Source organism: Hippocampus guttulatus, chromosome 6, assembly GCF_054856545.1.
Source record: "Hippocampus guttulatus isolate MCC_2025c chromosome 6, RoL_Hgut_1.0, whole genome shotgun sequence".
In the NCBI taxonomy this organism is placed as follows: domain Eukaryota; kingdom Metazoa; phylum Chordata; class Actinopteri; order Syngnathiformes; family Syngnathidae; genus Hippocampus; species Hippocampus guttulatus.
In genome coordinates this window covers 15,643,798-15,664,629 of record NC_141266.1, presented here as the reverse complement: position 1 = coordinate 15,664,629, position 20,832 = coordinate 15,643,798, and the positions used below count along the sequence as shown (strand labels likewise).

General features: G+C 44.0%; 1 protein-coding gene across 3 annotated transcripts; it reads left to right on the top strand.

Annotated features, from left to right (window-relative positions):
• The first annotated feature begins 190 nt into the window (after nucleotides 1-190).
• On the top strand, nucleotides 191-20,702 carry setd2 (SET domain containing 2, histone lysine methyltransferase). Of its 3 annotated transcripts, none has more exons than XM_086113423.1 (22): nucleotides 191-875; nucleotides 6,032-6,053; nucleotides 6,753-10,627; nucleotides 10,696-10,827; nucleotides 10,901-11,029; nucleotides 11,124-11,247; nucleotides 11,352-11,429; nucleotides 11,515-11,612; nucleotides 11,696-11,828; nucleotides 11,995-12,129; nucleotides 12,217-12,345; nucleotides 12,431-13,468; nucleotides 13,822-13,870; nucleotides 13,954-14,227; nucleotides 14,312-14,600; nucleotides 14,736-15,056; nucleotides 15,920-16,045; nucleotides 16,474-16,610; nucleotides 16,706-16,814; nucleotides 18,166-18,240; nucleotides 18,317-18,418; nucleotides 19,603-20,702. In XM_086113423.1, the coding sequence occupies exons 1-22, from the start codon at nucleotides 841-843 to the stop codon at nucleotides 19,762-19,764; spliced, it is 7,572 nt and encodes a 2,523-aa protein (XP_085969549.1). In that variant the 5' UTR covers nucleotides 191-840; the 3' UTR covers nucleotides 19,765-20,702. The 3 variants fall into 3 exon arrangements, with proteins under 3 accessions (XP_085969549.1, XP_085969548.1, XP_085969547.1); XM_086113422.1 differs by adding an exon at nucleotides 2,089-2,211 and having other exon boundaries at nucleotides 14,312-15,056; XM_086113421.1 differs by having other exon boundaries at nucleotides 14,312-15,056.
• The last annotated feature ends 130 nt before the right edge of the window (nucleotides 20,703-20,832 follow it).

Genomic DNA, 20,832 nt, shown 5'->3' with positions numbered 1-20,832 from the left:
TAATTATCATTTTATGTTTGAGCATCATATTATTTCATGTTAAGCATACCTAAATTATATTCTGTTGTTTAATAATTGCTTAGACATGTTTTTATGTTGATAGGTTCTGATTGGCTGTTTAAATAAGAGAAGCAGGAAGTGATTTTAGTTACGAGAGTTGTGTTCTCGAACGTGCTGTGGTGCAGACGTCCTTCCCCCCTCCTTTTAATAAACTGCATTGAAGGATTCCATCTCTCCTTTTGTCGTTCGTGAAGAAGAGCTATCCACTAGAAACAACGAACCCCTCAACTTACAAGTACTTTTGCCGCCTCTCATGAACACCATATGCCCATCAAATTAAACGTGGACAAAACACACGTTTTGTTCGCTAATTTGTTTTCTCGTATCTCTTGCACGTATTTGATATGTCCCAGACACATTGTTGGACCGGGGCCAGGGTGATTTACAGTTCAGTGTTGACTATAGGCCAGACCATGCCAGCTGTGTCCGTGCATCATGTGACGTCGCTGCAACAAGACACACCAAATACCGCAGAGGAAAATATAAACGTATCGTTTGTTTCTAGTGGACCGAAGCGTCGGATAAATTGAAGCATATCGTGGGGGATTGTTCTCGTTGCCGACACAATTATTGTGAAGAGACACGACTCGCACTGTCTTCAAGTTGGCTAAGTGTGAGCTAATGCTAGTTGGGTAGCACAACATTGACTGAGGCGCAGCGGAGCCACTCAGCAGCAGAGCGTCAGCCGACCATCACCTCTGACAACCCCGGGCGGATTTGACGTGGGAACGCATTGGGGCTTGATGTTCGCCGAAGGACACTGTCTTGGGAATTTTGAAGATGGAAGAGTCTCTTGACCTAAAACACTTTCTAAAGTGAGTATCCCCTAAAAGATGCAAGTGTTTACTTACGTTGTATGGATTCAAGCGAACCATACATGCAACTAAGCTAAAACAAAACCTCCCCCCTGCTAGCATGCTGGTGATGCCGGATGGACGGTTTCATGAAACCAGGGCGTACTACTATTCATAACGCCTGCCAAACAAATTTCTGCAAATTATTCACCAAATAATGTTTTAAAATCAAACGAGATGAAGAACAAGGGTTGTAAACGATGACGTTCGCCTCCACGCTGCTAGTTACATGTAACCTAGTTAGCCGCTAATGCTCACCCAAGATTAACCTTCTAGGCACAGAAAGACAATTGATGACTCCCCTCTTGGGCCAAGTCGAACACAAATACTTACATCGATTTTTCAAGCATAGCATGTAAGACTCATTGGGGATATTTGAATCAAAACAGACGAATAAACCATGTCGATGCTAATATTAGCTTACAAAAGTTAGCTCTGTTGGGTTGGGCATTTCTGTGTAAATTATCATCAAAACGTAACTTTTATGATAAAATTGCGACCGGTTGTCCGTTAACCATAACCGTATATCATGTATCAACCACATATTTTACATCGGAATCAAGCGAAATCGATTGAATTGCCTTGTAGTACATTACACACTCGCTTTGAAAATGGACAGGAACTGGCTTTTAAAAGGCCATGTCGGGCTGCACTAGAGCTTCCCGCACAGGCCATGTTGAGCCTCCTTTGCAAATGCTTCCAAACAACCAATGTTTATTTACAGTATGTTATTGTTGTATGGCAATAACGAGTTATGTAACATTATGCTTTACATTCATGGGGTGGTTCCTTAGCCTTACCAATTACAATGGTGTCCCTACTTTTAATCTTTATGATTCCGTTTTTCAACAACCTGGCTTTTTTATGTGTTCGTTTTTTTCTTGGGATGCAAATCCACACTGAATAAAATCAAGCATAAGAGACTGACAACATAGTCTGCCTGAAAGTATGCGACTGCTTTACTCTTTACAGTCATTGATAACCATCTTGAGAGAAGGCTTCAGTGGAAGTCAGCCAAGCCAACGGTCAACAGCATGTGCTCTCTACATGCATATGCTAACACTATTCAATAAGTGCCTCTGTTTGATAAGGCAAAACGCTTGTTGCACTTATTGTTGGCTATCATGGACACACACACCACAGTTCATTGCAAACCTATCTTTCTTTTTGCCAGGTGTGGCGTCACTTTGGAGGGTTCGTTTCTCTGATTTGGATTATTCTTGGCCAAGCAACGTCCGCAGGCCCACTAATCCTAGACGAGTTTCTCAATGGACACTCTGCTCAAGTCAGAAATCAGGTATTAGATGGCAGACAACACAGAATTTACTGTGTATGAGGTGTTGAGGTTGAAAAATGTTGAAGTAACTAGGGAAGGGTATTGTTAAGAATCTCACAATTCAATTTCGATATTTCAGGTTATGACTTGATTTGAGATTGATTGAATTACAGCATTAATACATAAATAGAGGTACATTTAGACTATTTTGCTGAAGGTCACTTGAAGGTGTTATGGTCTACAGTGGCCTTCCTTTTAATTGAGTCACCGCAAAGAACCTCATGGCCAAATGAAGTTTCTGCAAATGTTCCGGAGTGACTGCTTTCATTTGGTAATATATTAACTACATTTTGATGTTTGGGAAGTGTTGGTGTAGAGGTCTAGCGAATAGCCCAGTTTATAAAATATGTTGAAGGTGTTCAGTTATGTTGAGATCTGTTGGTTACTGATATCAATGTCTAATTACTTTTACAATTGCAGGCATTCAGTGAACCATTTTTTAAATATGAGTGTATAGTTGATCCAGTCGAATCTGTCAAAGAATACTTGTTGACCTCTGATTTTTAGAGGTTGTTATTTTCCCCTTGAAATAAATGGAAAGAAAGAATAAACTGTCACCCTCATAAGTCATTTATTCAATGGCAAGCCAATGTTTTAAGTAGCATTTCCGATATCCTCTATGAGTGTCATATAATTGTAAAACGAAAATAATCGGTGCTTAGTTTGCACAGCATAATCTGTCAAATCTCAGATGTGCCTCACATTAATATTCTTTACTGTCAAAAAGTTAACCACAGTTTACAGTAAAATGTAAAAGCAATAAAATGTACTTTTAAGTTCTTTGAATGTATGTTGGTGCTGGGGTTGTCCTGTGGGTGGGTTTATCCAATCCTGCTCTTATTGAGTCTGGTTACTTACAAATAAATTCTGGTGCGTAATTACGCACCTTGATGAGGCTTTGGATACTTTTGAAATAAGTGTTGCGTATAAGACACCAAAACGTAAAGAATAAAACAAAACGCATTGAGTGAATTAAGCCTTTGAGACTCTGAACTGACACCTTACCTTGCGTGACGTCAAGAACGTTGGTGGCTTGTTTTAAATAACTTTTTTTAAAAAGCATCAAGAAAAGCAACAAAAAACAGGTATTTCGCAAGAACTTTCTGAGTCTTTTTAATTTGCGTCTGGTAGGGCTGTGCACGAATCGTTTGTGATTGAAACTGAGCAGCTAATTGGCTAACGCTGGATCAGAATTTTCCCACTCAAGTCAGAATGCGTCATAGCACAGTATCATCAGAAAGGAATCTTTGGATGGCAACGCTTGTGATGTGGGCACGAATATGGGGTGTGCACAACGACTTGTGATGCATGAATTTGACCCTTTAAAGAATAAAAACAATGGGCTTAGTCCCCGCATTGATATTTCTGTTGGCGGAAGAGTGCTACAAGTCCAACAAATGTCCGAGCATCACAAAATTAATAATAAACTAAAAATTAACTTTGAGCTATACATTTTTGTGTCGACCAGTTTTTGTGGTCAATTCAACCGAGTTGGTCGAATTTTTTGTCAGCCTTTTAAATGATTAAATGGTAAACAAATATGCAAATGCACATTACATATACAAGTCCAGGCACAAGTATCTGGGAATTTATCGTTCGAGATTTCACTTTATTAGTGTTTGCTTCATCTTCATGCTAATATGTTGAACTTTGTTCTTTCATGTCTTCCGTTTTTACGTTTTATGTAGTGTTGCCAACTTTCCAGAAATTGCAACACACTGGTAGCAGGTGAAGACCAAAGTCATCCGATTAAGATTGCTGGAACCTGGCTCTGAGTCATTTATGTTTCGACGCGATTAGTACATATAATATTGGCAGTAAGGCTTGCATACGTTTAGCCTTTGACTGGTGTGAGTGTAGGCATTTTCTTGTAGCTACTTTCCTGCAAATTTGCCTTGAATGCAGCACTAGCGATGGGGGGGGGGGGGGGGGGGTCCTTAAGGATCAAATGACCCAGATACCAAGCACACTTAGTGAGCTTGCACCAAGGAAAGCATTTATGTACTTTTATCTGCCAAATGAGAATGAATGAAAAGTTCATGAATTGCGGTCTTTTTACATGTTGAATGAAAACATCTCTTATCTAATTTCTCAGTTGTTAGCAATGATGTTCAAGGTTGAGTAAGCAAAGTCTTTAACTGTCAAATCTAGACAGATACAGCCATTGGGTTTTCGTATTTCTGTTTTTTTTTTTTTTTTTTTGCAGTTTATTTGCAGAAACTATTAGCCGTTTCATGATTCGTTTTTATCTGCTTTTATGGGAATACCCACATCGTAACACATCCCATGCACCCTTGGACCTCTCCACATTCCTAAATTATGCAAGTATTGGGCAGGCTGCTGCCAGCGGTGGGCAAGTCATTCTGTCAGCAGCTGTCATTATTTCAGGCCGGCCCACGTGGACCCAGTACATCCCTCATCTGTGACAACCACTTGGCTTCAAGAATGTATTAACTGCATCACACGTAGGCGCCGCACAAGCCGACATGCAGCTAGATCAAGAAAAAAAAAAACTTGTGCAGTGCATGCGTGTTACGTCGTACAAGTATGTACCTACTCAATGCCAATTGGCTGTCGCCAACGACTCAGACGGACTGGGCCGGCCTGAAATAATGATGGCCTGATGACAGGCGGATTGATGTGCCCATCACTGGCTGGTTCCATTACTGTTGAGCCAGCAAGTCAGCTTGTGTTGGTTCAAAGGCATCACTGCGGGTAGATGTATAGATGTCATCAATAATGAATATTTCCTCTTGCGAATAGGCTTTACACGATCGGGATTTTTGGTTTTGATCAGGGAGTTTAAATAAACCGATCCGATGACAAGATGGATCAATTCGTCTGTTTAAATAACTTATTTACTGTAGATACTTATGTACTGATTCAATCTTTCATGCCCAAAGCAGGTGATTTAAAAAAAAACAACAACAAAAATGCGAGGAGTGTGATTTGATTTTAAGATGTTTATTGACAAACGAGCAGAACTTAATTTTTAGTCACAATGTAGGTGCAGTCAAGACATGCTGTACCTAAAATTACAGCTAAATATTTGAGTTGGTATCTTTTAAAATTTATTTGAATAACTTGTGGATTTGTGAGTTCTTAGCAGAATGAAGTGAAGTGGGATGGTGACCTTGGATAATAGTCGTCTTATTCTGTGTTGATGGGACTTTTGCATGGCAAATATAACCCAAGTAAACAAAACATGCAACTTGCCTCCCTTGTTAAATCATGAACTGTGGCTAATCAAACATTTTTTGGAAAAGCCGAGTTCATTTTGACTGACCAACACCTAAGCCTGATGACCTGCAGACTAGTTCAATCAATAAATCACCTGACAAAATGAAGTCAGCCAAAATATCTCAAAAAGCTGCAACAAAATGCCACGATCCATAGGCATCCAAGAAAAGACGAGGAAGAAAGTAATTGACATCTTTCAGTCTGAAAATGTTTACAAAGCCATTCTTATAACTTTACGGCTCTTGTGGAGTCTTTTCCCAAAAGTGAAGGAAGCATGGAACGGTGGTACACAGGCGCACTACAAAAAATTGCCCAAAGAGCACAACGACGACTCATCCAGGAGGTCACAAAGTCTGCTACAGAACCAAGTGTTCTGCCTCTGTACTAGAAGTGATGTCTAGTGGACAACAATGTTTCTTATTCAAAAGTCTTGTCTTTATTTTTACAGTAATGTAGTGGCCCAAAACATTTTTGACATACGTTGGACTAATAAAGGGTTCTTCTCTCTCTTATATCTCCATGCTGTTCCGACGTATCTCAGAGACGAAGGAAGTGGTGCCTCGGTAAGTCCATTCAATGAATTTGAATATGTGTTAGACTGTTGTCACCCTGGGACACGAAGTTTACTATTGTTGCGATGTGACCGTTATGTGTTCTATCTCTGACTAGTGCTGTCACTGTCAGATATTTGTAGAATTGTTTTTTGCCATCGATTAATTGACAATCTGATTAATCTGTTTTATTTTCCATGGAAGTGTAATACAAAACAAGCCCCCACCCCCATTACTGTTTTTAACAAGTCCTTGTTTATTTGATGTTGTTTAATGATAAAAAAAAACCAACAACTCTCAACAGTCAAGGTAACAACAGTCACACAAGAGGGATTGACACTGTACTCACCAACCTGTTTGAAACAGACTCCTTTTCTGGTTCGGTCATTGTTTTCCAAAGTGAAAACTTTAAAGCTTTCAATTCCGCGGAGAGATTTGAAATCCGCGACAAATTCCACCATTGCCGATTCCTGCGGGGACAATACCATATCACAATGTAAAAAAAAGAGTTTCTCACAACTCGGCCACAATAGAGAATGGTGGGTCCAATAGAATCAGTGGTGGGTCCCAGCCCACCAGTTGAGAACCACTGTGTCATTTGAGCAAACCTGAAGAAATTCAAATCACAGCAACTTTTGATTGTGTAGTTCATTGTCTAGCATGGACAGCGGATTCAAGCAATTATAGGTTCTGTCTCTCTTTTGACTGTAGGTCAAGGTCGAGGGCCTTTCTAAGGCAGCTCTCATCAAAAGTTTGTCTCCTCGAGTCATGCTGTCCAACCATCTCTTGCCTAAAGGGACCAAGATGAAGGTCAACCTGGAGGATCAGAGTCGTCAGAAAGTGTCCTTCAGCTTCTCGCAGACCAAGAAGCCGCTGCAGAGCATTTTTGTTATCCCCTCAAGCCCCGAAAAGTCTGACACTGAACCTCACACTGCCTCATCACAGCCCACAATTGACAAAGGAAGGGCTTCTGACAGTAAAAATGAACAAAAGCAGCAGCCTTGTGCAGTGCCAATTTCAACGGAACCGGCATCTTCCCAAGTTCCAAACTTTGCTGCTAAGCTGAAAATGGATTTGGCTAAGATGCATTTCAAGAAGCAAATTCTCAGTGTGTCTGTTACTAGAGAAAACCTAACATCTGTTCTTCGGGATGAGACACCCACCCCTAATTTGCTGGTTTTGCAGAAATCGCCAAGTAACATTGAAACCAAATTTTCAACTTTGCAGCATCAGAACCCTGTAAGTGTCTTCCCTTCTGAGGATATTCACTGTCACTCATCTGAGAGACGGACAGTATCGAGTCTCGAGAAACCTGCTGCATCCTCAGGAAAAGAAGAGGAAAATTCCACGAATGAACAGGATACAAATGTGTACAAAAGGAAAACCAGGTCACAAACCGATAGACGAACAGAGACCGACGATCCAGTCCCGATGATGTCTTCCAGACGCAAATCCGTCGACTCCAAAAGTAAAACAAATTCAGAAAACAGTCACAAAGCAGTAATAAAAAGGTCTTCCCCTCGGTCATGTGGGGAGGAAAAGGAAAAAAGCTCATCAAAGCGATCTGAGAATCATGAAAGGTCAACTAGTTATACAAAATCGGACCGTGATTCTAGGTACACCTCGTCGCGGTCACTGCGATCAGACAAAGATCGGAGAAGATCCAGATCAAGGTCTAGATCCAGGTCTAAATCTAGAAACTCTCGTACCAGTTCATCTCACCCAAGATCAGAGAGATCGAGGGGTGAGAGAGGGTCCCGCTCAGACAGGTCTTATTATCATGATTCCGATCGCAGATCATACAGGGGTTCTCCACGAAGAGACAGACGACGATCTCGTTCTCGCAACGACAGAACTCGGGACAGCTCGGACTCTGAAGATGACCATCGCAAGACGAGGACAAGGACAAGTGACTCCGGTCGATCATCCACCTATTCAAAGTCCTCGTCCTACTTAAAATCCGACAAAGGATCTAAATCTACGGATTTGCCACATTCGTCGGAGTTATTGAAAAGAAGTCAAACCTCATCTTCGACGTCAGAAAGGACTACTTCAAAGCGACTGTCAGACTCCGACCCCCAGCGCAAAACCTCTCCAGGTGTGGAAGCCAGGCATTATAAAACTAGCAGCAGTCATACATTAGACACTAACAGAAAATCCATCTCTTCCACTCAACATACCCGTGTGGATAGTGAAAAACATGAGCATGAAAATCGCCTGAAAAGCAGCGCGAATGACACCGAGTCTGATCAAAGGAAAAAATCACTGGCAGGCTCCGTTTTAGAGGAAGCTTGTATAGAAGAGAAAATGGATCGGCTTGACTCTAAACAGAACGCCTGCTCCAGATCTTCCGAGGAAACCAGTGAACACGATAGACAATCAAAAGACATATTTCATGGCCCCAATGATGAACCAAAACATGAAGCTACTGTAAAATCATGTTTGCTCGGCGAAAAGGAAAAACACGGTGTAAATTGTATTGAAAAGCAAAGTCTGGATGCCCACCAGGATAGCCAGTTGACAGAGACGCATCATAACAGGTTAGATGGACCAAAATCAAGCCTCGAAGTGGAGAAAGAAATAGCACCAGCTGTCAGCTCAAATGAGAGTATGCTGTATATAAATGCCACCCTTGAAAAGTCAAACAATATGACGGATATTTTTTCTCCTCAAAATATACCACATGTGACTTCAAGTGCAACTGCTGTAAGTTTATTCGATAGTAGTGATGTTATAGTGCACAGCGTGGACATGAAAGATGGCGAGTCTTCTCAAGTTTCAACGCCTGCGCCTAATGCAATTGATATAGCTGCCGCGCCTGATGCTCAGAGTTGTAAACCGACGGAAGTGGTATGTAATGTGATTGCCACTGAGCAGGCTAAAAAAAACGCACCTCTACCATCAGAGCAGTTATTTGAAACTGAGAATCTGAAGACACTTGAACAAAGGGCGGACCACGCTAAACAGAGCAGTCCGACTAAAAAGTCTCGGTGGGATATCGTTGGGCAGAATGGCCCAGGCAGCCAAGAGTCACAGCATACACTTTGCGCCGAACAACCGAAAAAGGTGGTCTGTGTGAAAAAAATAGAATTTTCCAAAAACCAAAGTCAGATAGAAATAATACAGAGCATGCATTCCATACCGGAGCAGGCGACGGAAAGGCCAAAGCAGGAAAATAGTTACGACTATGGCGAATCTTCACAGGGTATCACTGGCATTGACCATAATCAGAAAGCGAACTTAGTGCAGCCTCTGTGCAACAGTGATGCAACTCGTGTCAACAGTGTTGCAAATGTGGAGAGCTGGAATGGTAACGTTGAAGAAAAATCTGACGATAATGCCCACACGAATGAATCAAATAATACATTAGCCAGTCCGGAAGCTGGCGGAGGACAGAGCGAGGCCAGTGATAGTGACAATTCAGAGTACGACTCTGATTGTGATGAGGCAATAAAACGACTGCACTCTGTTGTGGTTGTGCCAAAGAATTCGACCGTAACAAGTGACTCACATGATGCCGGGCCTTCTTCGTGCAGTCCAGTTATTTCAGAAGCCCACATTACAAATGATTTGGCCAATGTGAGTAGTCATGAAGTCCAATATCAAGTCAACTCTCAACAAAGACTAGAGGGCGTTTCGTACCACGCTGGTGCTCTTTGCCAATCCCAGAGTAATATGATTGATAGCACGAGTCATTTAGAAGGTTCCGGCGCTACTGGTGTTTCACAGCCTTATGGGACTTTTCCGACCAATGTCCACCACGGTGTCACTAATTTCACGCACGGCCTTGACGGTTCTGGACATTACGCCCAATTGCAAGGTCAGCATTATGTTAACAATAGCCGTGAAGTGATGCTCGCACATTACCAACATTCTGCCAGTGTTGACAGCATCAATGACTGCGGCGGATTCACCCCAAGCTGGAGCGTTTCACAGCCAGAACAGCCCAGTAGTACATATCAACAGCCGGACAGCAGTCATGGGCCACTGTTACCCCAATCTAAACTTTCAGAAACATTTCCTAGCGCACAACAGCATGGACACCACAGTGTCTCTTGGAACCACCAAACCTCAGACAAACAGATCAGCAAAACTCCCTACCTCCATCTTTATCAGGAGCTTGCAGGTGAAATCCACCCAGACTCACTCACGAATGACCATGACGATTATTGCCGGGCTAAACCGTCCATTCAAAGCAAAGCAACCGTCGACCACAGTGAACCACTGGGGCCGTCGGGTTTTGTACAAGGTCACGAAATAAGCAGCAACAGCAAGTGGTCCGCCGTCCCTGACCTACCGAGAGAGGACATCTTCAAGACCCACAGAAGCAGGGGGCCTCCCAAGAAAAGACGGCCAGAGATCGAATCGGATTCGGACAACGAGGCTGAAGCTGGACCCGCTGCCAAGAAGGAGCGTCAAGGAGACGCTGAGAATGCGAAAGAAACTCAAGTCAAAGTTGATGTGCTTCGTCCATCACTCACTCTGCAGCACTTTCAAGACTCCAATCGATGGAAAGAGTTTGCCAAGACAAAGAAGATGCCCCCATATTTTGACCTGATTGAAGAGAATCTGTACCTAACGGAACGGTAAGATTTTCACAGATTCAAACGATGACATATAGTTTCAGACTTTGAAATCTTTTGAATGTTTGTAGTAAGAAGAGCAAATCTCATCGGGATATCAAGAGGATGCAGTGTGAGTGCCCAGTGCTGCCTAAACAGGACCGGTTAAGGGGAATATTGGCGTGCGGGGAGGACTGTTTAAATAGGCTGCTGATGATTGAATGGTGAGTTAAGAGATACGCAGAACACGTATCCGTTGTTCGAGGAAGCTCAGCACAATCATTTGTGTTACCGTAGCTCATCACGCTGCCTGAATGGACACTATTGCTCAAATCGACGCTTTCAAATGAAGCAGCACGCCGACTTTGAAGTCATCCTCACCGAAGACAAGGGCTGGGGGCTCCGTGCAGCAAAGGACTTGCCTTCGTAAGGATTTCACTGAAGGGCTAGCGTTGACGGCTGCGCTGCGGAATGAATATCGGGGTGATCTTGACACGCGTGTGTTTTGATTCTATCATAGAAATACCTTTGTGCTAGAATACTGCGGGGAAGTGTTGGACCACAAAGAGTTCAAAACAAGAGTAAAAGAATATGCACGTAACAAGAACATCCACTACTATTTCATGGCTCTAAAGAATAACGAGGTAAGTAAATTCAGGGGGAAATGCAGTGCTCACAAACATTTGTAATTATTACAGCTAATTAGACGATTATCTGAAATGCTTGACTTTGCATGATGTCTCTCCAGATCATCGATGCAACACTGAAGGGTAATTGCTCTCGCTTTATGAACCATAGCTGTGAGCCCAACTGTGAGACCCAAAAGGTACATCGGCCAAAGGAAGTCGTTGGAAGAACACCGCTCAGTTAACATGCGCATTCGCTGACTGTTGATTTTCGTCTCATTTCAGTGGACAGTCAATGGCCAGCTTAGAGTCGGGTTCTTCACCACCAAGGCAGTCAATGCAGGAACCGAACTGACATTTGATTACCAGTTTCAGAGATACGGGTATTTATTTTATTTATTCATGTGTAAAATCATAACAGAATAGTTAAATGTTTCACGAATGCTTTAATTGTCCTCCGATTTAGGAAAGAAGCCCAGAAGTGCTTCTGTGGAGCTCCCAGCTGCAGAGGCTTCCTGGGGGGGGAGAACAGAGTCAGTGTCCGTGCAGCTGGAGGGAAGATGAAGAAAGACCGGACTCGAAAGAACGCTCTCACCACAGTCAGTTCACTTCACTTCTGGGAGCTGCTCAAAATCGCTTCTTTGTAATACTTTTGGTTTGTGTGTTGGGTTTACGATCGATGTTTTGGAGACATCGAAGTCATTGTTTGTTGTAATTCGGACAGCTGGAATACACCTTTCATCGCTTACGTCTGGTGCTCTTTAGGTTGATGAGGAATTGGAGGCGTTACTAGAGAATGGCGAAGGGCTCTACGATGGGAAACAAGTGGTGTCGCTGTGCAGGCTTATGGTTCGCGTGGAAAACATGGAACAGAAACTCACCTGTCTCAAGCTCATACACGTAAATCAACATTAAAACAATGTTAAAGCACAAGGTGCGAATGACTTTAAATCACATTTTTTAACAAATGTTTTTTGTGCCATGCAGGACACACAGAATCCATCATGTTTGAAGCAGTTCTTAGATCACCACGGCTTGTCTTTGCTTTGGATCTTCATGGTTGAGATTTCTGAAGCAAAGGGCAACTGCGCTAATAACATCAAGCTACAATCCGAGGTGTGCTGAGTGCAGTCTTGCCATCCAGTCATTTGTAAGGTAACATTAGTGTCGGTATAAAAATGCACAATTCATTTGTCTCCAGATTATGAAGACCTTGGCTGTGCTACCCATCTCCACTAAGAACATGCTGGAAGAGAGTAAAGTCCTGACCTTCATTCAGCGATGGGCCCAAACAAAAGCACTCCCTCAGCCCACTGAGATGGACGGTTACTCAAGTGAGAACACTTCTCGTGCTCAGACGCCTCTCAACACCCCCGATGGTTCCTCCTCCAAATTGGGACCAGAATGTGACAGGGACACCTCTAAACCAGCTGTGGACCGCCGCCTTAAAATCATCAGTGAAAACAGTCTGGACAGTGCGCTCTCAGATGCCAGCAAAGCATCTGATGGCAAGGAGGAGGACGAGGAAGAAGATGATGAGGAAGAAGACGAGTCTGCTCAGAGTGTACTACCTGATGACAAACAACATAAGGTAGACGCGGTCAATGACGCCTCTCATCCAGTAAGAGACAGTCCAGACGAGGAGGTGAAAGACACCAAAGTGCAGAAACAGGAAGAGACAGAAATGGCTTCAGATACAGGGGAACAAATTCATGTTGAAGAGGTAAAAGAGCAAATTGAGTTGGAGGTTAAAGTGGACATCAATGTCAAACCGGAGAAGGAACTTGAGGTATCTGACAAACCTAGTGGAGAAGAGCTGACTATCCCGGCACCAATAGAAATGCCCGAAGTAGAAGGTGATCAGCTTACAGTTGAGATTCAGGAACCAGAGATCGAGTCAGTTCAAGTCAATATTCCTCAGGCGCTAACTGAACAGCCTGTACAGCAGGTGGTAGCCAAGACTGAAACACCGGAGGCTGAAAATCCTCCTATTGGCTCCGAGGCCCAACTGGATGCACCTGCCCCTGTTGCTCCCCCAAGTTCTGACACCCCAGAGGTCAGTTTGCCCACTGAAGACACACCAGCACCTGCAGATACGCCAGCCATTGAAACGCCTTCTCAGGATGAAGAGGAAGGTGTTTCCGACGTGGAGAGTGAGCGGAGTCAAGAGCCCCAAGTCAGCGCTTTGGACATTAGCAGCATGGCAGCCAGGCTTTTGGAAAGTTGGAAGGATCTCAAGGTGAGCTCACAGTTTAACTGAAAGGCAGACAAACGAGTTAAGTTTTATTTGTCTGTAATCTCTTTGTATTATAAACCGGTAACGTTGCGATACACGCAGCTTTCTTTCATGCAGAGGGTGCAGGTTCACTTTCCGGTCAGTGCGCCAATTACCAACCGCTGCCGGTCCCAAGCCTGGATTAAAAAAAATAAAATAAAAATGGTGGCCTGTGTCAGGAAGGGAATCGGACGTAAAAGTTGTCAACAAATGTTGTAATGACGCACTGTGCCCACTCCCGTTGGGACCAGATTGAACTCACAAGGATGACATGTCTTCTCATAAACCAGACATCAAATTATCTGATTGTTTTTCAGGAGGTGTACAGAATACCAAAGAAGAGTCAGGTAGAAAAGGAAGCCAATGGTAAGTACATTTTCCAGATCTTCAATCGCGTTCATAATTTTGGGTGAAATGTTATTTGGACCGACGGCATTGTCTCAAAACAGATCGCAGTCGAGATCGCGACACAACTTTGACCCCACGCAACACCTCAGGTAGTCGAGAGCGTGAAAGGGAGCGTGAAAAGGATCGCGACCGGGACAGAGACCATGACCGGGATTGGGAAAGGGACAGGGAGCGAGACAGGGATCGGGAGAGAGAAAGGGACCGGGACAGGGAGCGTGATCGAGACAAAACCCCACGCAGCACTGAGAGACGGAGGCGACGGTCCACATCACCACTCCCCTCCTACGAGCGGAGCAGTCGGCGCACTGAGGAACGGTATGAATTCCCGCCGTCCGGAGGGTTTGACCTTTGTGCTCTCTAGGATGTCGAGCGGTGTTGTTTTTGTGTGGATCATTTCAGGTTCGACCCGTCAAAGACACCGAGGGGTGTTAGCGGCAAGGAACGCAACAAGCTGTCTACAGAGGAACGCAGGAAGCTGTTTGAGCAGGAGGTCGCTCAGCGGGAAGCCCAGAAACAGCAACAACAGCTGCAGCAGCAGCAGCAGCAGCAGCAGCAACAGCAGCAACAGCTCCAAACTATGGCCTATGACCCTGCCTTGGCCTATGCCTCCACTTCTGGCTTCATCACCTACCCACCTGGATACCCCCTCCACACATTTGTGGATCCCACCAACCCCAACGCAGGCAAAGTACTACTACCCACCCCTACAGCTGACCCCACCATGACCTATGAACAGACTACTCCCCAAAGACTTGTCTCAGAGCTTGGGCTTCCCTCGCCATCATCCACTTCACAAGCCACTCCTGTTTCTAATATCTCTCAGCACATCACCACCGCCAACCTCACGCCTGCAGACACCCAGCAGTATGCCCAGCCCGCCGTCGCAGCCCAGGATTCGAGCGTGTCTGTCCTCTCCGTGCCCGCCCAGACGGCGCCCCAGATCCAGGGCCAGCAGGGCTACGCCACTCTGTGGGACCCCGCCACGCAGCAGGCAGTGACTGTGCAGACGCAGCCAGCGCAGCAGTACGCCACGGCCCCGGCGCAGGGCGCCACACAAACGGCAATCTACTACCAAGGCCAGCCGTGCCAAACTATCTACAGCATCCCCACTGCATACCCTCAGACCAACACGCCAGTCATACAGGTGGGCTAGTCATTATATTGCATCGGTACTGAATGTTTCATCCATCATGTCGTGTGTGTATTTAGGACTAGGATGACGTTACTACTCAAAGAACACTTGATAGGATCCAATTTCGGGAATTTAGCAGGATTAGGCCTGGTTAGTACAGTGGTACAGTCATAGAATAAATTCAACTTGAAAATCGTATTTGGAGAAGGGGGTACTAATTGGGGGTACGAGCAAGACGGCTCAACTTGGTGCTGGTCTTTCAATTCTGAAAAGTACACAGGATTTTTTATATTTATTTCTCATTTCCCGAAATAATTTATGTAGATGACGCTCATCAACTCATCAACCTTTAAGAGTGTTATTTGAAGGTTTTTGACGAAAAAAAAAATTAAAAAATTAAATATACTGTTAAAAATAGTTACACACACTGATGCCCACACTTGGTGTGGCCCTTGATTCATTTTTGTCAGTTAGACTCTACTGGACCTGCCCAGATTTGAGTTGTAATAACACTATTCACCACTAGGTGACACGTCTTACCTGTTGACAAACAGCGCCATGAAATGCAGCGCCAAAAGCAATTTATACTCGGTATGCTCACCAAAATCAAAGGCAAACCCAGAAAGTTACAAACGCTATCAGCAATGAAAAAAGTCCCCACTGCAACAATCGCAAAAGTACACAAATAGCTTAGCGATTGCTTCTCACTGAAGCATTTACACTTTTCAAACACAGCAGGATTTAAGTCGACCAGCAACTTTAAAATCTGATTCATGAGTGAATCATTATTTACAAAGCCTCGAATACATTTGAGTAATTTCTTCCATGAAGTCCCACCACTAGATGTAGTTATTCTTTGTCATGTGCTTTTGCAGGCGTACTCCGACCCCTCAGCCAGCTATTTGCACGGCCAGACGGTGTATCCTGGCCATCAGCAGGGTGTGGTGGTGCAGCAGGGAGGCACAGTCACCACCATCGTTACCTCCCAAACTGTCCAGCAGGTAATAAGGTCACCTTAAATCACGATTCCGCTTCACAATCCTGTCGAAAAATATCTTTTTAGACTACCGTGCGCTAGTTTTTGATTGTTTTTTTTTTTTAATACATATTTGTAACTCACCTTTAGATGTTTGCTTTTGTACGTTTTGTTTTTGTTGTAAAGTGTTTTGGAGTTCAAACTACCGTTGTGTCATGACAACAAATGAGCACAAGGGTCACGTTGCCTAAAATAATTTGAGCAAAAAATGTACTTTGCCGCATGCAACATTTAGTCACAAGGGGGTAGTGTCCATCTACATTTCACATGACCAAGAGCTGCGTGGAGGCATATGAGTTTTTTGTATGCTAATTATCTGGTGATTCGCATTTTCCATGGCTGACGAAGCAGATATGACAAATGGTAAATTAGAATACTGGTTCTCTCCTCCAGGAAATGATCGTACCCAACAATGTGATAGATCTGCCTCCCCCCTCTCCCCCGAAACCCAAAACTATCGTTCTACCTCCCAACTGGAAAGTGGCTCGGGACCCTGAAGGGAAAATCTACTATTACCATATTGGGACAAGGTGAGTAGGGATGTTTATCCAGAGGGCCCTTATATACATTTCAAAGTGTCATTGTTAATTTACCTTTGTAATGTGTGTGAATGTTTCTCTTTCAGGCAAACTCAGTGGGATCCTCCAACCTGGGACGGAAGTAGCGACACCAATCTGGACCATGACTCAGAGATGGACCTGGGCACTCCCACCTATGATGAAAATCCTTCCAAGGTGAGCTTTTAAAAGATTATCTGGGTACTTATGATCTATGTAAAAGCTTAATTGTGTGTTTAAATTCCATCCTTCCATTATCTGAACCGCTGCATCCTCACAAGGGTTGCGGGCATTCTGAAGCCTATCGCAGCTGACTCCGTCCGGGCCGTAGGCGGGGTACACCCTGAACTGGTTGCCAGCCAATCGCAGGGCACACATACACTAGCAACCATTCACACTCACAGTCAAACCTATGGACAATTTTAGCGAATTCACTTAACCTACCATGCATGTTTTTGGAATGTGGGAGGAAACCGGAGTACCCGGAGAAAACCCACGCAGGCATAGGGAAAAACATGAAAATTCCACACAGGAAGGTCAGAGCCCGCAATCGAACCCCACTGTGAGGCAGACGTGCTAACCAGTCAACGGACGTGCTAACCAGTCAACCACCGTGCTGCCGGTGTTTAACTTTGTTGGGGATACTTCCTGTTTGCCTTTGCCTTCCCTTCCCAGAAGGTTTGAGCTTGGATGAAAGACCTAACTGTAGTGTTTGTTCTTTGGGGCCATTGAAGATGGTGCACTGGTGATTACTTTCAGCTGTGTTTTATGGAGGGGAACAAACGTCATCATGACAGCATCTCCAGGCGCTTAAATGAGCTCCTCCTCGCATATTTGTCTCTTGAAGACAAAGACGGTCTTGAAGCCTTGTCCCACCACTTATCTGAATGTCCCCTGGGCTCAGGGCCATTAAGTATGGGTGAGATTTGCTCTTCTTGTCTTCACCACCTCATTTGTTTCCTCTTCTTCACTTCTCTCCCCATTGGGATAATGGAAAGCATCTGGACGAGCCAAAAATGCAGTTGCGCCCCCCCCCCCCTTTTTTTTGTGGCACTTACTTAAATGTCCCTTTTTGGTCAACTGGCTACTCTTAGGGGCGAAACTAAACCGAGATGCATGTTTTCATGAAGAAGGGCCACAAGGTCACACAGATTTGATTTCACAGCACTTGAATCTGTGACACATGCTCATCCTATTATAAACTACTTCACTGTCCCAGCTCTGCGTGCGCGCGGTTTTTAATCAGTGCACTTGGCACCTCAGCTGTTCTTGTCTTCAGTGCGGTGGTCAGATGCTGTTTGATGCCCCGGCTGACCTCCATGGCAACTGTTTGGGCCACCAGCTGCCATGCTCGATTGGGGCACAGTTGTGCTCCTTCGGGATTTTAATTCCGATGGCCCCAACAGTGTTACTTTTTAACCTCTTCTACCGCAGCTGAGAAAATTCCTGATGGAAGTTCAAATTACATTTTTAAAGGCATCACATTAACCTGAATATTAAATGAATGCTGTTGCTTTTTTTTTTTTAGTTCTCAACCAAAACAGCTGAAGCAGACACTTCAAGTGAATTGGCCAAAAAAAGTAAAGAGACATTCCGCAAAGAGGTAGGCATCGCCCCATATGACCTCACCTTTGTTAGACATGAAGTTTTTAACGTGTGTGTGTGTTATTCTTCCTCAGATGTCCCAGTTTATTGTGCAATGTTTAAATCCTTATCGAAAACCAGACTGCAAACACGGCCGCATCAGCAACACTGAAGACTTCAAACACCTGGCAAGAAAGGTAACAGTTATGGACCGTCTATTCTCCAAAAAGAACTAAAGGTCACAAATTTGTTTAATGACACCACCTTTGCTAATCGGCAACGAGCTTTACAGTTAGCAAATGAGTTGAAATGTTACGTATTCTTTATAATATTTCCCCTGTTGTTCAAGTCTCCTTTTAAATACTGTACACGACATTGTGAATGGTGTGTGCCACGTCCAGTCTCTTGTCCGAACTAGGAGGAGGCCACTGTCTTCCTCTTGGTCAGTGCAGAAGAACCAATCAAAGTACGACACAGGAATTGCGACACTCGGCAGCCAGAACAACAAAAATTCTGACGTGCCAAACTTTCATCGTCGTGGTCGGGAAGCGTCCCAGAACCCTCAAAATATGAGATGTGACACCTGTATCGGCTCAAACATTGGCAATAGTTAGTGTTTAAGTTTATGCAAGTACCACACACACAAACTGCAAAATAAATGAATAAAAACTCCAAAGCTCTTTTTTTTTATAATCAACATCAGTCAAAGGTTTGGACATATGTTCTCATTCAGATGAATGCGTCAAGGTGTCATTAGTACTTTAAAGGTGCAAATTATTTCTTTCATGTTATGAAACAGTTTCCAGATGTTGTAATGACTCTCATGAAAAATAACCCAAAGTCACAAATTGTAGTACCCTTTGCACACACATTCTTGCCTCGCTGAAATGAGCCTGCTGTGAGCCATTGCGCAACACGCACAATATACAGTAAAGGCCAATGACGAACTGGGAGGGAGACCTTGTGCGTGTAAAGGTATAGTAAATAAAATCATTTTTACATGCAGAGGCAGCACTTGATAGGCTACACTGTGCATATGCGGCGCGCGGACACATCACCCACCCAGCGCCACCGTAGCTATGCTTGTGTCCTAGCGTACTGGCTTTCTCTTCTTTTTAACAGGGTGCACGCAGGGTGTGGTTCATGATTCCTAGATACCAAGATTCCGAAGGACACTGGCACATTCGAAAGCTTCACTCATTCGAGACTCTGTTTTACTGTCTTAGACTGAACCTCAATTGGTGTTGACACCAGGCAATTTGGCTTTTAAATATCATCTCCTATTTACTTCACGGAGTCCAATTTAGATTGCAGAACTGCCCGGCCCTATGCTGTAACCGTCATGTCCCGCCCACTAATGCATTGCCCTTGCTCCCGCCAGCTAACCCACGGCGTCATGAACAAAGAACTGAAGGCGTGCACCAACCCGGAGGACCTGGACTGCAACGAGAATGTCAAGCACAAGACCAAGGAGTACATCAAGAAGTACATGCAGAGGTTCGGCGCTGTCTACAGGCCCAAGGAGGACACGGAAGTCTACTGAGCGCACACGTTTGCCTTTTCCCACCCGTGACCTCCCATTTGCGCTTTATTTACGATGAGACGTTAAATCCCGGGGACAGACAGGGGTGCTACATGCAATCTCCGTGAACTATTTTAGTTCATTTGATTTGTGGTTTTAAACGGCTGTGAATGAAGAACGAGCCAACTTTGTTTCTTTGACACGTTCCACTGTCGAAAATGGATCAACGAACAGTCTGCTTCATTTTCTGGTGCTGCTTTTTAACCGCGGAGGTCCAAGCTTCCACTCGTCGAAACGCCTGCAGGTCTTTAGCGAGCCGCTTTCCGAGCGTCCTTCGCCTCGAGGTCCACAGTGTGTGCTGGTCATCCATATTTTGTCATGCATTGTCTTTTTATCTGTTCCGTCAGTTACGATGTCAGGAGCATGGTTTCATTACTATGTACCGCGCCCCCTCCTCATCCTCTCCCACCCTCATTTCTTCTTCGACCTGGACTCATGCAGAAGAGTGTAGCATTGCGTTTTTAACGTATCCACTTTAGTTTTTAATTAATGTTGACACGAGGAACTCAAGCCTTTTTATTCATTCGCCACAACTGCCCCCTTTAAGTCCCATCAAGCATCGCAGCCTATTGCATTAATTGTTGATATTATAAAATAGTAGTTTTGGGAATGTTTAAATTAACAAGAAACTTTGTAAAATGATCATTTCATGGTTCTCAAGTGTAAATATGTTATTATTACTAAATGTGTATGCAGGAGCCACAAGTGACCAGCTCGACCGTTACATCACTCTTGCCCCCTCATGTTAGGATGGGGGGCAGATTTTTTTTTCAAATTTTTTTTTTTTTTTTGTAATGTACAAAGTAATTTTCACCATACTCAGCTGTAAGTATTGTGCAAGCACATTGTCATACTGAGTGTACAAACATTTTAAAAGATAATAAACAGTTTCTTTTGTACACCTTTGCTCTGACTTTTCCTTGTGGAGTGGGAAACTTTCAGGTGTCAGACCAAAACTGCATGGAGTAGTTTTGAATTTTTATCATTGTGGGCCTGTTACGCTGAACCCTTTGAAGAGGGATGTCGCGA

Excerpts from the sequence above, each read along its gene's own strand:
- setd2 (XM_086113421.1), top strand. The coding sequence starts at position 841 with ATGGAAGAGTCTCTTGACCTAAAACACTTTCTAAA. Across the intron at positions 16,611-16,705 it reads TATTACCATATTGGGACAAG|GCAAACTCAGTGGGATCCTC; the intron begins GTGAGTAGGGAT and ends TTTCTCTTTCAG. Across the intron at positions 18,241-18,316 it reads AAGAGACATTCCGCAAAGAG|ATGTCCCAGTTTATTGTGCA; the intron begins GTAGGCATCGCC and ends ATTCTTCCTCAG.